General features: G+C 43.6%; 1 protein-coding gene across 4 annotated transcripts in view; it reads right to left on the reverse strand.

Moving 5' to 3' along the window:
- Nucleotides 1-13044, reverse strand: part of SCUBE2 (signal peptide, CUB domain and EGF like domain containing 2) — a 103449-nt gene that overhangs the window by 17065 nt on the left and 73340 nt on the right. For all 4 annotated transcript variants that reach the window (XR_007518201.1, XM_049890328.1, XM_049890327.1 and 1 more), the window contains 5 exons: nucleotides 9717-9887; nucleotides 7330-7497; nucleotides 6200-6361; nucleotides 3743-3940; nucleotides 2150-2302 (listed from right to left, as the gene is read on the reverse strand). Coding sequence is in view for 3 of the 4 variants with exons in the window: in XM_049890328.1 (XP_049746285.1) it covers nucleotides 2150-2302; nucleotides 3743-3940; nucleotides 6200-6361; nucleotides 7330-7497; nucleotides 9717-9887 (852 nt within the window). In the remaining variant the exon portion in view is untranslated. The remainder of the gene's footprint in view (nucleotides 1-2149; nucleotides 2303-3742; nucleotides 3941-6199; nucleotides 6362-7329; nucleotides 7498-9716; nucleotides 9888-13044) is intronic.

Raw genomic sequence — 13044 nt, forward strand, 5'->3', positions numbered from 1 at the left:
TATATAAGGTTTTGCTGTAACTGTCACTGAAAAGGCAGCAAGGTGTCATACTTAAGAACTCAGGCTCTGGAGTCCCAAAGACCTGGGCCTATCGCAGCTCCGCAGTTTCGTCAGGGCGTGACCTTAGGCCAGTTAAATCTCTAAGCCTGTGTGGCCTCACCTATAAAACGAGGAAAAAATCATGTCTATGTCATGGGTGATTGTGAGGAATGAGCTATGTAAAAGGTACTTCGCATGTACCTGGTACACAGCGATCCTCAATAAACCTTAGCCGCAACTTCAATTCTCATCATTCTCCAACGGCCAGTAGGCTATTTTGTAGCAGCCTACCCTGCCCCTTCTAAATGTGATTTCTATTCTTATGGGCTTGGAAACCAGATATCAAACTTATTTGAAATATATGTTAAAAAAATAAATATGTAAATGATTAAACAGGCTCTGAATGAAGACCTAGCGGGCTTCCGTCTGGCCAAAGCCGCCGTTTTCAACTATTTTCTGCTATAACACATGAAAGACATACTCTCGTGGACCCAACCAGGGTTACGTGTAATTTCCCCTAGTTCAGGATACAATTCTTTTTTTAATTAAAAAAAAAAATCAAGATATTTTTGTGTGTCGTAACGGCAGAGTTGAGAATAGCTAGACTAAAGTGCATGAGCTTTGGTGACATTGACTCTGGAATCCAGGATCTCCTTGGCCAGGTTCCTGACTCCATATAAGGACAATTGCCTGTTAGCTGCTTTCAGGGAGATGAGGTACTCTGTCTCTCTCAGTAGATCCCCGTGGGAGGCATTTGTGTCTGCTCCATGAGTCTGATACTAAGATCCCTTGTCTTGGGTGTTTGGCATCATTTCAGGCAACTATCGGACAGGGATGCTGATGCCCATGTTGGAAATAAACTATGTAGAATGTTTTTAGGAAATCCATAGAATGTTGTCTTTCCAACACATCTAATTCTGGCACTTGTCGGCCTAAAAACTTTCAATGGTTCCGTATAAAATTAAGCCTACCATCTGAGCTTGGCATTCAAGTCTCTTTATGGCCTAACCCCACCGCCTTCTAGTCTAATGTCTCATTGCTAAGCTCCACTCCCCTTAGCCACTGGCCAAACCAGACTATTCATCAGTCCTCACACATGCCAACTCCTCTCAAGCTTCCATCCTTTGGCCTATGCCATTCCTCTTACTGAATGCTCTTCCTCTCATTTCTGTCCAGAAATCTTTAATATTTTTCTTCAGGACCCAAATGCTTTTGAGACTTTGCTCTATTCCTTCAAAAAATCCATGCAAATTCAACTGCTGCCCTCTTCTATACTCACACAGTGCTTTGTACATATCCCACTATAGCACCTATGACAACACGCATGCTTTCCCCACTCACCATGTTGTCTCCAGCACCTAGCCCAACGCCTGGAAGAGTAGATGCTCATTAAATATGGATGGATGAATGAATAAATTCATGAGTGAACAGATTATTCCCTTACTAGACTGTGAGGTCCTCAAGGGCAAGGTCCAGCTAATTTTGTGTCATTAGTAAATGTTTGTTGACCAAGTTTCAGAGCTGGGTAGGGCCCCAGGGCTCTAAAGAAAATGAAACCATAGAAGTCATCTGACTTGCCTAAGGTCACACAGCAAGCTAGTGGCAAAGCCAGGACCAGAACTTAGGTCTTTCCACACTCCTTAGAATTCCATATAATAAAAGTCACAATGGTAGTAAGTTAATATTTATTGAGCAATTACTATGTGCCAGGTACCACACTGAGTACTTTATGGGGATTGTCCCACTGAATTCTCATTTTAAGTCTAACGATTATCCTCAGTCATAGATGAGGAAAATGGGCCTTAGAGACAGTAAGTAACATACACAAAGTCACAGAAGAGATTATTTCCAGGCTCCCTGACTCCAATGTCCATGCTCATACCCACTAAACTTTGCTCACTTTGATTCATTTTATAAAACATCTTTTCAGCCCTGTAGTCAGTGTCTCCAAGTGCCCATAAAATTTGTCACTTGTGAGTCAGTGATGTCCTTTCCCCTCATTCTGCCTGCCTCTCTGAGGGTATGTGTTGTCAGCAATCTGCCAGCTGGTTCTGTGCAAACCAGAGAAACTCCTTCCATGAGCTGCAGCCTGAGTTTTCACAGCGCTTACCATCGTATGTCACGTACGGCACCTGGAACCCTCTGGCACTGTTCCCTTCGTTGGACTTGAACTGAATCCACAGCTTCTTTGACCTGGAGGTGAAGGCAATGGGACGCTCATAGGTCTGGCAGGTCTCATACGTTGTCACAGAATTGGAGGAAGCTGCCAAGGGAAGTTGGGAGAGGAGAGGTTCAAGACTCATCACTGAGCAGGCAGACAATGAACACTCATCTTTCAAATACTCAAACCATAAAACATGTTATGCTCAAGAGCTCATTCAGGCCCAGCTGAACCATCAAAATGGTCAAAAGTCCTGGAAATAGAGTCGACGCAGCTGGGGATTGTGGGTCCTCAAAGAAGGTTAAGCTTAAAGGCCCATGGTCAGGTAGCCCAGGCCATAGTACTCACTGTAGGCACTGGTAAGAGGACCCTCAAATTTCAGAGCTGACCTATTGTAATCTCATAATAATCACCGCCATTTACTGCTTGCTTCCTAAGCACCAGGCAGTGTGCTAAGCACTTTATGGGCTTTGTCTCATTTAATTCTCCAACAACCCCAGGAAGTTGGTGCAATTGTTACCTCTTTCACTCTTTTATAAAGAGATTAATTACTTTCCAAGGTCACACAGCCAGTACTTGGTAAGGTCAGGATTTAAGCCTACATTTTTACATTAATAAGAATTTAAAAAAAAAACAACAGTTGCCATTGAGTCACCTCTGGCGCATGGTGACTCCATGTGTGTCAGAGTAGAACTGTGCCCCATAGGGTTTTCAATGGCTGATTTTTCAGAAGCATATTGCCAGGCCTTTCCTCCTAGGTACGTCTGGGTAGACTCAAACCTCCAGCCTCTTGGTTAGCAGCCAAGAACATTAACCAGTTGCATTACCTAGGGACCCCATTAATAAGAAGAGCAATCCCTATGTAGTGGCTCCATGTGCCATTGTTATTGTGTTTTGAAAATATGAACTCATTTAACCCTCAAAATAACCCTATGAGGTAGCTACTATTATTTTTCCCATTTTAATAGATGAGGAAACTGAGGTACAGAGAGATTAAGAATGTTTGCTCAAGATCATAAAACTAATGACAGGTGGAGCTGGAAATCAGACCCAGTTAGTCTGGCTGCAAAGCCCACTCACCACTCTGAGCTGTGTTGGCAGCAGTGTCCCTTTAAGGACACTGAGCCATGGGTCAGGGTGAGAGGAGGGGCCTCCTCCTGGCTGGACCATGCCCTTGATCTTAGTCAGTTCCCAAGCCCCAAGTTGCTGCCCAGGATGAGGCAAGTGTCTGGGGCTAGCACTGCATGAGTTCATTGGTTTCCTGTGTCCTTGTGGAAGGGGGTCTAACACACCCCACTGAGCACAGAGGGAAGACTGATCTGCAGGACCACTACCTCTGGGGTTCAGCAGAGGCTGACACATGGTTTCAGTCTAAATTTTGTTTCTTGGCAAACTCTATAAACTCGTGTCCCATCTCTGTTTTGATACGGAGGTGACATTCTAGGCTCCTTCTCACATTTAAAGGCTGGGGAGCAGGTCGTCAGAAAAGGAGGGTTTCCCAGCTGGCCTTAAAGGGGAGGGGAGCACGCAGTTGAGACGCACATGTTTTCCGCATCACCAGGTAGTCTCCACAGTCGTCCTCTATGGGCAGGAATATCTCAGGGACCACAATTAAGATGCGGCGCTTGGGAGGTGGGTTGATGGTCCACGTACACTCGGTGTTGGCTGGGTAATTGCCTGGGTAGTTTGGGGATTCGATGTATCCAGTGAAATCTCCCAGCTCCCCTCCACAATGTCTGTCTGAAAAAGGAATGTCATGAGTTATAAAGGTACAACACTGTTGTCCCTCTGTCACGACCACCACCAGCATGGCTGAGAAGAATCACAGCATCCCTATCACCATGGAGGAATGGGGCATTCAAGTGACACTGTCCCAGGGATGAATCTGTCCTATAGTGCCCAGGGCCCCCTCTGGAAGCCAAACTATATTAAGTCCCCACATAGAGTTCAACTCTGTTTCTAATTAGTTTGAAGGTACACAAGGTCAGGGGCAGGTATATGTGAAACAAAAAGACATCAAATAGCTTTCAATATTTTGTTTATAAAGTCCAAGTGCCAGGGGAGCTTCTAGGTCTGTCAAAGTAGGGATAACAGAGCTCACTGTTCACTTAAGAATATTTGATCCATTTTTAAAAACCTCTGATAAAGAAAATGACAGCCATATTCTTCTACTTCTTGTCAGTAGTCAAGACCACATTTTATTTTTGAGTGGGGAAAAGAAGTCAATTAGCTATCAGTTGGTACAGAGCATGCTGTGTACTCACCTCTGGTACCAAAGGCAAAGAGTACACTCACATGCCTCCTCCCCCCTGCCCACCCCACACACTACCTCGGCTGTGTCTTCATTCATTGACTCCCAACTCATCTCAGTTATCAAACGCTCTCCAGTTCAGGAAAGAGAAAGACAGTCCTTACCCTCAAAGAGCTTATTGTCTAAAACTGCCAGGTAAACCTGTACAAGAGAAGGCACTGAAGGTATTATTTTTTCCTCTTTTATTATTACTTAGGATTTATTAATCCCATAGTGCCCTTGGGTGGTGCAAACAGTTAAGTGCTTGGCTGCAAACTGAAAGGCTGGCAGTTCAAAGCCATGCAGAGGCGTCTCGGGAAGACAGGCTTGAAGATCTGCTTCCGGAAGGTCAGAGTCTTGACCTCTACGGAGTAGTTCTACTCTACACAAGGGGTCACCATGAGTCAGAATTGACTCAAAGGAAACTGGTTGTTTTTTGTTTGTTTTTGGTAGCACAGTCATTAAGTACTCTGCTGCTAACCAAAAGAATTGCGGTTCGAACTCACCAGCCACTCTGAGGGATAAAGATGTGGCAATCAGCTTTTATAAAGACTACAGCCTTTGAAACCCTACTCTGTCCTATAGGGTTGCTATGAGTTGGAATTGACTCGACAACACACAAGTAGAAAAAAATAAACAGGCTTTTCTTCTTGGATGAAAAGAAGGGGAAAGCAGAGCCATGGAGTTTGATATGGGGAAGACCTTTCCAACACTGTGAGCATCCCCAAAGCCTAATCTACCAACAGATGAGGGTGTCATGAGAACTAGTGAGCTTCTTGTCATAGCAGGCATTCAACAAAAGACTAGAAAGCTACTTACAAGGACGCTGTAAAAAACATGCCTTCATTGGACTAGAGAGAAAGCTAGATAAACTTCAAATCACAAAATTCAAGTGATGCACTGCCCTTTCAACCCCAGACTTCTCTAGTTTAGAGTGGTCTCCTTGCTCTCCTTGATTGCTGGCTTAATAATACTGGGTTAGCTGAGATTTACTTTTGGCCTTTACTAGGGAATTTTACACAATGGTAGAAACAAACAAACAAACAAACACAGAAAGTCCTTAAATGATTTGCCCCCATGTTCTTATAAAATGCAAAACAAACTCCTTAGCATGGCATTCAAGCCTTCCCCTCTGGATCTGCCTCAGAATCCCTTCAGTACATTCTATGGTCAGGTCTCTTCCAGAAACGTCTTTCACTTTCCTGAGTCTGTGCTTCCCCACAGCTTCTCTCTCAGGCACAAAGCCCTTTCTCCCACTGTCTCCCCACCTTCCTCATCAAAACCTCACGCCCTCTAGAAGCCTTCCCTCATCTCGCCAGACAGTTCACTGCTCTTTCCTTTGCAATGCGCACAGCCTGTGCCCTGCGTGGCATCAATCGAGTCCCTAGCAGAGTGCCCAGCATATAACAGGTCCTCAAACAATGCTTGCTGAATGGGGCTGAATTGAGATTATGCCACAGGGAAGAAATTAAGACAATTGTGTCTGGGGAAGAAGGTAGGTTCAGTAAAGGTGAGGAGGGCCTGCGGCTCAAGCTGCTCTCGTCAGGCTGATCTGCACAGCTGAGAGCCGGCAGCCCTCTAATAGCATCTACATGGTTCTGAGTGAACCTAGGACTCCTTGCCCCAAGATGGACCCAGGCATTTGACCTCTTACTCTGGACTTAAAGACTTCAGAGACTTTAGTGATAAGCCTTTAGAGAGAGACCTACTTTTACACTGGGTTATGTTTGTGGAGCCATCAAAGTCAGTCGTAGTATTTCCTGGGCAGGAAACACAATTATTTTTTCCAAATTCAGGCTGGTATGTTCCTGCTGGGCAACGGATACACCGGTGAGTTGTGGTGTTGTAGAAATGTCCAGGCGAACATTGTACTGTGGGTGTAGGGGAAGGTGGAGAGAGTGAAGGAAAAAAAGGGTTTTATTTTTATCAAAACAAATGCAATACAAAAACGCTTTACAGCTCATTAAATAAATTTTATGTCCAAATAAAGTAGTGCTTTCCTCCCAATCTGGGGCTAATCAACACTTAATTCCCTAAATAGCCAGGTTAGGGGGTGGGGTGGGGGAAGATGGAACTTGTGACTCATGATGCTGAGAAAAATACACAGGGAACAAGGTATGTGTGGATCCTTAAAGAGTTTATGGCTCATGCAGAGACAGACATAAATGATCAAAACAAGTCATCATGCCGAGCAATCTGTGAATATTGAGGGGATGCAGAACTGATATTGGGCATAGAGTCCTTGGAGTCCCTGAGCAGTGCAAATGGTTAACGTGCTCAGCTGAGAACTGGAAGGTGGGAGGTTCAAGTCCACCCAGAGGTGCCTCAGAAGAAAGAGATCTACTTCTGAAAAATCAGCCATTGAAAACCTTATGGAGCACAGTTATACTCTGACATTTCCCTTGGATGGACGCGAGTTGGACCTGACTTGATGGCAACTTGTTTTTTTGCCTGGGAAGAGGCAGCTGGGAGTGGGGTTCTGGAGGAGAGATAGGGCCTGTAGTGGATGGGGAAGTTCTGGGTAAGAGCACTGGTGTGGAGGAAGGCTTGAAGGAAAGAGCCGAGGGTTCCTGTGCAAAACCTGCTCATCTATCCCTGATCATCCCTCCAGTTGGCCCTGTCCAAAAGGGCTCAGGTGGCTAGAGGAGGACTGTGTTCAGGGAGTTCCCGTGTTCCCTGCACATCCTGCAGGGATGGGTGGAGCTGAGGACCTGATCTCCCATCCTCCAAGGCACCACGCAGGGCCCCTCTGGGCTGGGTCTAACTGGAGCTCTTCCAGACTCCATGATGCTCAAAAGGGAAATTCAGCTCTAGAAAAAGGCAAGCTGCTAATCCTCACCTCTGGTCTCGCAGTCCTGGAAGGAAGGGGCTCCCAGGTGTTTGGTGGGGAGGCCTCCTCCACAGGGGAAACAGGAAGTACGGCCGGCCTCAGGCTGGAATGTGCCCAGGGGACAGAGCTGGCAGGGGGCAAAGCCATCTGTGGAATATTCACCAGGTTGGCACAGACCTGGGGAGACCAATGGCCCTAGGTGAGCGAGGCTTCCCAAGCAGACTCTTTTCCATCTCTTTTTAGATGAGATCAGACTGTGGTCAGGCTCTGCCACCCTGTGCTGATGGCAGCTCCCATCTCAGGGAGAGAAGCACACCAACCTTCAGCCCAGCCCTGCCACTGACCCTGAGTAGGTGGCATGTGAGGGCCTGATGTTTCCACAGGGGGACACACAGCACAGTGCAAAGATGGAAACCAAGGAGTCAAGTGTCAGCTGCTTCTAAAATATGGGGTAGAGTTGGGAGTATTTCAGGCTTAGGTCTACACACTGCCAGGCATCCTCTGCAATGCAGGAGCCCCAAGGGAGAAAGGCTCTCTGCTCTGGGATCAATTTTTCAGCAATCAATTTTGCACACCCTCACCCAGCGGATTACATCCTAGGGCTATAAAGAGTGACTAGAAGAGTCTCCTCTGTTTTACCAATTTTAGGTACTAAGTTACTTCTCCTTATACTGGGATGTGCCCTGGCCTACCTCAATTAGTTTAGTAAATCCAACCAATCCAATCCATATTGGCAGAGGGATGCAGTGGCATTTTTTTTTTAATTGTACTTTAGATGAAGGTTTACAGAACAAACTAGTTTTTCATTAAACAGTTAGTACACATATTGTTTTATGACATTGGTTAACAACCCCACGACATGTCAACACTCTCCCTTCTCAACCTTGGGTTCCCTATTACCAGCTTTTCTGTCCCCTCCTGCCTTCTAGTCCTTGCCCCAGGGGTGGTGTGCCCCTTTAGGCTCATTTGTTTTATGGGCCTATCCAATCTTCGGCTGAAGGGTGAACCTCAGGAGTGACTTCATTACTGAGCTGAAAGGGTGTCTGGGAGCCATACTTTCAGAGTTTCTCCAGTCTCTGTCAGGGGACCCAGTAGCATTTAATTTAAGCAATAATTTTGTTTTTCATTTTAGGACAAGAGGCACATCCATAAACGGTAAAGGGGTTTTTAAAAACACATGTTCCTCAGTAGTTAGCTTGTCATTACAAAATGCTATAAAAATCTGTTTTGTGTTCCTAATCATCTTTCCTCTATTATTTTAATGGTCTTCTACCCATAAGTTATAGATAAAATGGCATTTAAAGAACATATACTCAAGGGAGGATCCTGAAGTCTGTCAGACCTGGGTTCCAGTTCCAAATCCTCCACCTCTTGGCTGTGTGGCCTTGAATGACTCACTTAACCTCATAAAGTTGTTGTAGTGATTAAATGAATAATTCATGTAATATACTTAGCCATGATGCCTGACATAGGTAAATATTCAATAAATAGTAGCAGTTATTATTATTACTAATATTATTGACTATAAATCTATCTTAACAAGGTCATATACAAGGGTGAACAGTTGTTTGCGGTTAGTTCTAGGGTTTTACGCAGGACAAAGATATTGTAGGAGTCACTCACTCACTCTGAGAACCTGATTTTATAAACCAGAAACAGTCCTGCAGTTGAGCCTGGAGTAATTTAGGTGGGAACTAAAGCTGGGTCTGGGAGTCCTCGAAGGAGAGGGGTGGGACAGGAGGGGTTTCTGTGCACTCTGCCATGTACATCATGTACGAATTTCCAGGGCAGATCACCCTTCCCTTTGAGCCCACAGAGCGTCCATGCAGCTGGCCCTTCTTCTATTTAATAAAAAGGAAGATAATTAATAGTAAAACAAACAGGAAAGGAGCCCACAGAACCTAACTGAGTTTGGCTTCAGAGTTAACATTTTATAAGAGATGATTAGAAACTTCATGGAGGAGGTCCCAATTTTAACAAAATAACCAGATGGACTTTTTTTTTAAATGAACAAACTATGAATTTGAGATCAAACCAGAAAAAATCAGACCTATTTTCCCCAGTTTAACACATTCAAAGAGTCCCTACACATTGGGAGATCACTCAGGTCTCAGAGTGTTATATATTTACAGCAAATAAAGCATGCAAATGCTGCATTTATACTTTTTCCCCCTGCCAATGTATTCTACCACATCTTTGTTTATTTGCTCAAGCAGGTGCCAAACACTGAGCTAGGGACTGGAGAGCCAAAAATGAACCCAATATGGTCCCTGCTCAAAGGAGGCCCATGGTGCAGTGTCCATCGGCTTGGAGTCCTTCAGATGCCACTTATGGCTTCGGTCCAAACAATGACTTTGGAGATTGGAGGAGTAAGAAGGGGCAGATGGCATCCTTACCTCCACATTCAGACACATTCCAGGCTTCTGGAGTTTTCGGGGCCCCAGGATTTTCTGGTCTTGGGCATGGTTCACATGTGATTTGTCCTTCCTCATTTTGGAAAGTTCCATTTGGACATAAAATGCAGCGTTCTTGCACCCCATCATAATATGTCCCAGCCCTGCAATTGACTACCCAAAGGGGGAAAAAGTCTGGTCAGTGCAGGGACAGAGGTCAAGGAAGGGGGATGTGCACGCTAGAGATGGGACTCCCTATTCCCCATTGCAAATCCCCCAAATGACAGAATGTGCACCACCTCTGGGTTCCCTGTCATACGCCTCTGCTAAAGTCACTATTCCCCACTCTTAGTTTGTCAGTTTGTCCACCACTCATCTGTCAGTTTGTCATACTGTGGTAGCTTGCATGTTGCTGTGATGCTGGAAGATATGCCACAAGTATTTCAAATACCAGCAGGGTCACCATGGCGGACAGGTTTCAGCGGAGCTTCCAGACTAAGACAGACTAGGAAGAAGGACCTGGAGATCTACTTCTGAAAAAAAATGACCAGTGAAAATCTTATGAAAGCCATGCAGCATTGTCTGACATAGTGCCAGAAAAATGAACCCCTCAGGTTGGAAGGTATTTCAAATACTAGTGGGGAAGAGCTGCCTCCTCAAAAGAGAGTCGACCTTAATGACATAGATGAAATAAAACTTTCAGGACTTTCATTTGCTGATGTGGCATGACTCAAAATGAGAAACAGCTACAAACATCCATTAGTAATCAGAACGTGGAATGTATGCAGTATGAATCTAGGAAAATTGGAAGTTATGAAATGGAAAGCTTGAAGATCAATATTTGAGGCATTAATGAACTGAAATGGACTGGTATTGGCCACTTTGAATCAGACAACAAGTTGAAGAGGAACAGCACCACATTCACCATCAAAAAGAACATTTCAAGATCTATCCTGAGGTACAACACTGTCAGTGATAGGATAATATCCATATGCCTACAAGGAAGGATAATATGACTATTATTTAAATTTACACACCAACCACAATGCCAAAGATGAAGAAATTAAAGATTTTAACCAACTTATACAGTCTAAAATTGATCAGACATCCAATCAAGATGCACTGATAATTACTGGTGATTGAAATATGAAAGCCAGAAACAAAGAAGGATCAGTAGTTGGTAAATATGGCCTTGGTGATAGAAAGGATGATGGAGATCAGATGATAGAATTTTGCAAGATCAACCATCTATTCTTTGGACATGCCTTCTTTTAACAACATAAACAATGACTTTACACATGTACCTCACCAGATGGAATACAAAAGAGTCAAATTGACCACATCTGTGGAAAGAGATGATGGAGAAGCTCAATATCATCAGTCAGAACAAGGCTGGGGGCCGACTGTGGAAAAGACCATCAATTGCTCATATGCAAGTTCAAGCTGAAGATGAAGAAATTTAAAACAAGTCCACAAGAGCCAAAATATAACCTTGAATATATCCCACGTGAATTTAGAGACCACCTCAAGAATAGATTTGACACACTGAACACAATGACAGAAGACCAGATGAGTTGTGGAATGACATCAAGGACATCATACATGAAGAAAGCAAAAGATCATCAAAAAGACGGAAAAGAAAGAAAAGACGAAAATGGATGTCAAAAGAGACTTTGAAAGTTGCTCTTGAACGTAGAGTACCTAAAGTGAAAGGAAGAAATGATGAAGTGAAGAGCTGAAAGAAGATTTCAACGGGCCGTTCGAGAAGATAAAGTAAAATATTGTAATGAAATGTGCAAATGCCTGGAGTTAGAAAACCAAAAGGGAAGAACACGCTTAGCATTTCTCAAGCTGAAAGAATTGAAGAAAAAATTCAAGCCTTGAGTTGCAATACTGACGGATTCTATGGGTAAAATATTGAATGATGCAGAAAACATCAAAAGAAGATAGAAGGAATACACAGAGTCACTGTACCAAAAAGAATTGGTAGAGGTGCAACTGTTTCAGAAGGTAGCACATGATCAAGAACCGGCTGTATTGAAGGAAAAAGTCCAAACTGCACTGAAGGCACTGGTGAAGAAAAAGGCTCCAGGAATAGACAGAATACCAATTGAAATGCTTCAAGCAATGGATGCAACACTGGAAATGCTAACTCATCTATGCCAAGAAATTTAGAAGGCAACTACCTGGCCAACCAAATGGAAGACATCCATATTGGCCCATTCCAAAGAAAGGTGGTCTAACAAGATGCAGAAGTTATCAAACAATATCATTAATATCATATGCAAGTAAAATTTTACTGAAGATCATTCAAAAGCAGTTGCAGCTGTACCTTGACAGGGAACTGCCAGAAATTCAAGCTGGATTCAGAAGAGAACGTAGAATCAGGGATATCATTGCTGATGTCAGATGGATCTTGGCTGAAAGCAGAGAATACTAGAAAGATGTTTACCTGTGTTTTATTGATTATGCAAAGGCATTCTGTGTGGGTCATAACAAATTATGGGTAACATTGTGAAGAATGGGAATTCCAGAGGACTTAAATGTGCCCATGAGAAACCTGTATGTAGACCAAGAGACAGGTGTTTGAACAGAACAAGCGGATACTGCATGATTTAAAATCAGGAAAGGTGTGTGTCAGGGTTGTATCTTTTCACCATACTTATTCAATCTGTATGCTGAGCAAATAATCTGAGAAGCTGGACTATATGAAGAAAAATGCAGCAAGCATCAGGATTGAAGAAAGACTCATTACAACCTGCGTTACGTAGGTAACACAACCTTGCTTGCTGGAAGTGAAGAGGATTTGAAGCACTTACTGTATGTATGAATTACACCTTAAACAAAAATCCTCACAACTAGCCCAATAAACAACATTGTGATAAACAGAGAAAATATTGAAGTTATCAAGGAGTTCATTTTACTTGGATCCACAATCAACACCCATGGAAGCAACAGTCAAGAAATCAAATGACATATTGCACTGAGCAAATCTGCTGCAAAAGACCTCTTTAAAGTGTTAAAAAGCAAAGATGTCACTTTAAGGTTTAAGGTGTACCTGACCCAACCCTTGGTGTTTTCAATCGCCTCATATGCATGTGAAAGCTGGACAATGAATAAGGAAGGCCAAAGAAAAATTGATGCCTTTGAATTATGGTGTTGGCAAAGAATATTGAATACACCACGGACTGCCAGAAGAACGAACAAATGTGTTTTGGAAGAAGTACAGCGAGAATACTCCTTAGAAGCGAGATGACAAGACTTTGTCTCACATACTTTGGACATGTTATCAGAAGGGACCAGTCCTTGGAGAAGGACATTGTCCTTGCTA

Source organism: Elephas maximus, chromosome 7 (genome assembly GCF_024166365.1).
Source record: "Elephas maximus indicus isolate mEleMax1 chromosome 7, mEleMax1 primary haplotype, whole genome shotgun sequence".
Taxonomy (NCBI): Eukaryota; Metazoa; Chordata; class Mammalia; order Proboscidea; family Elephantidae; genus Elephas; species Elephas maximus.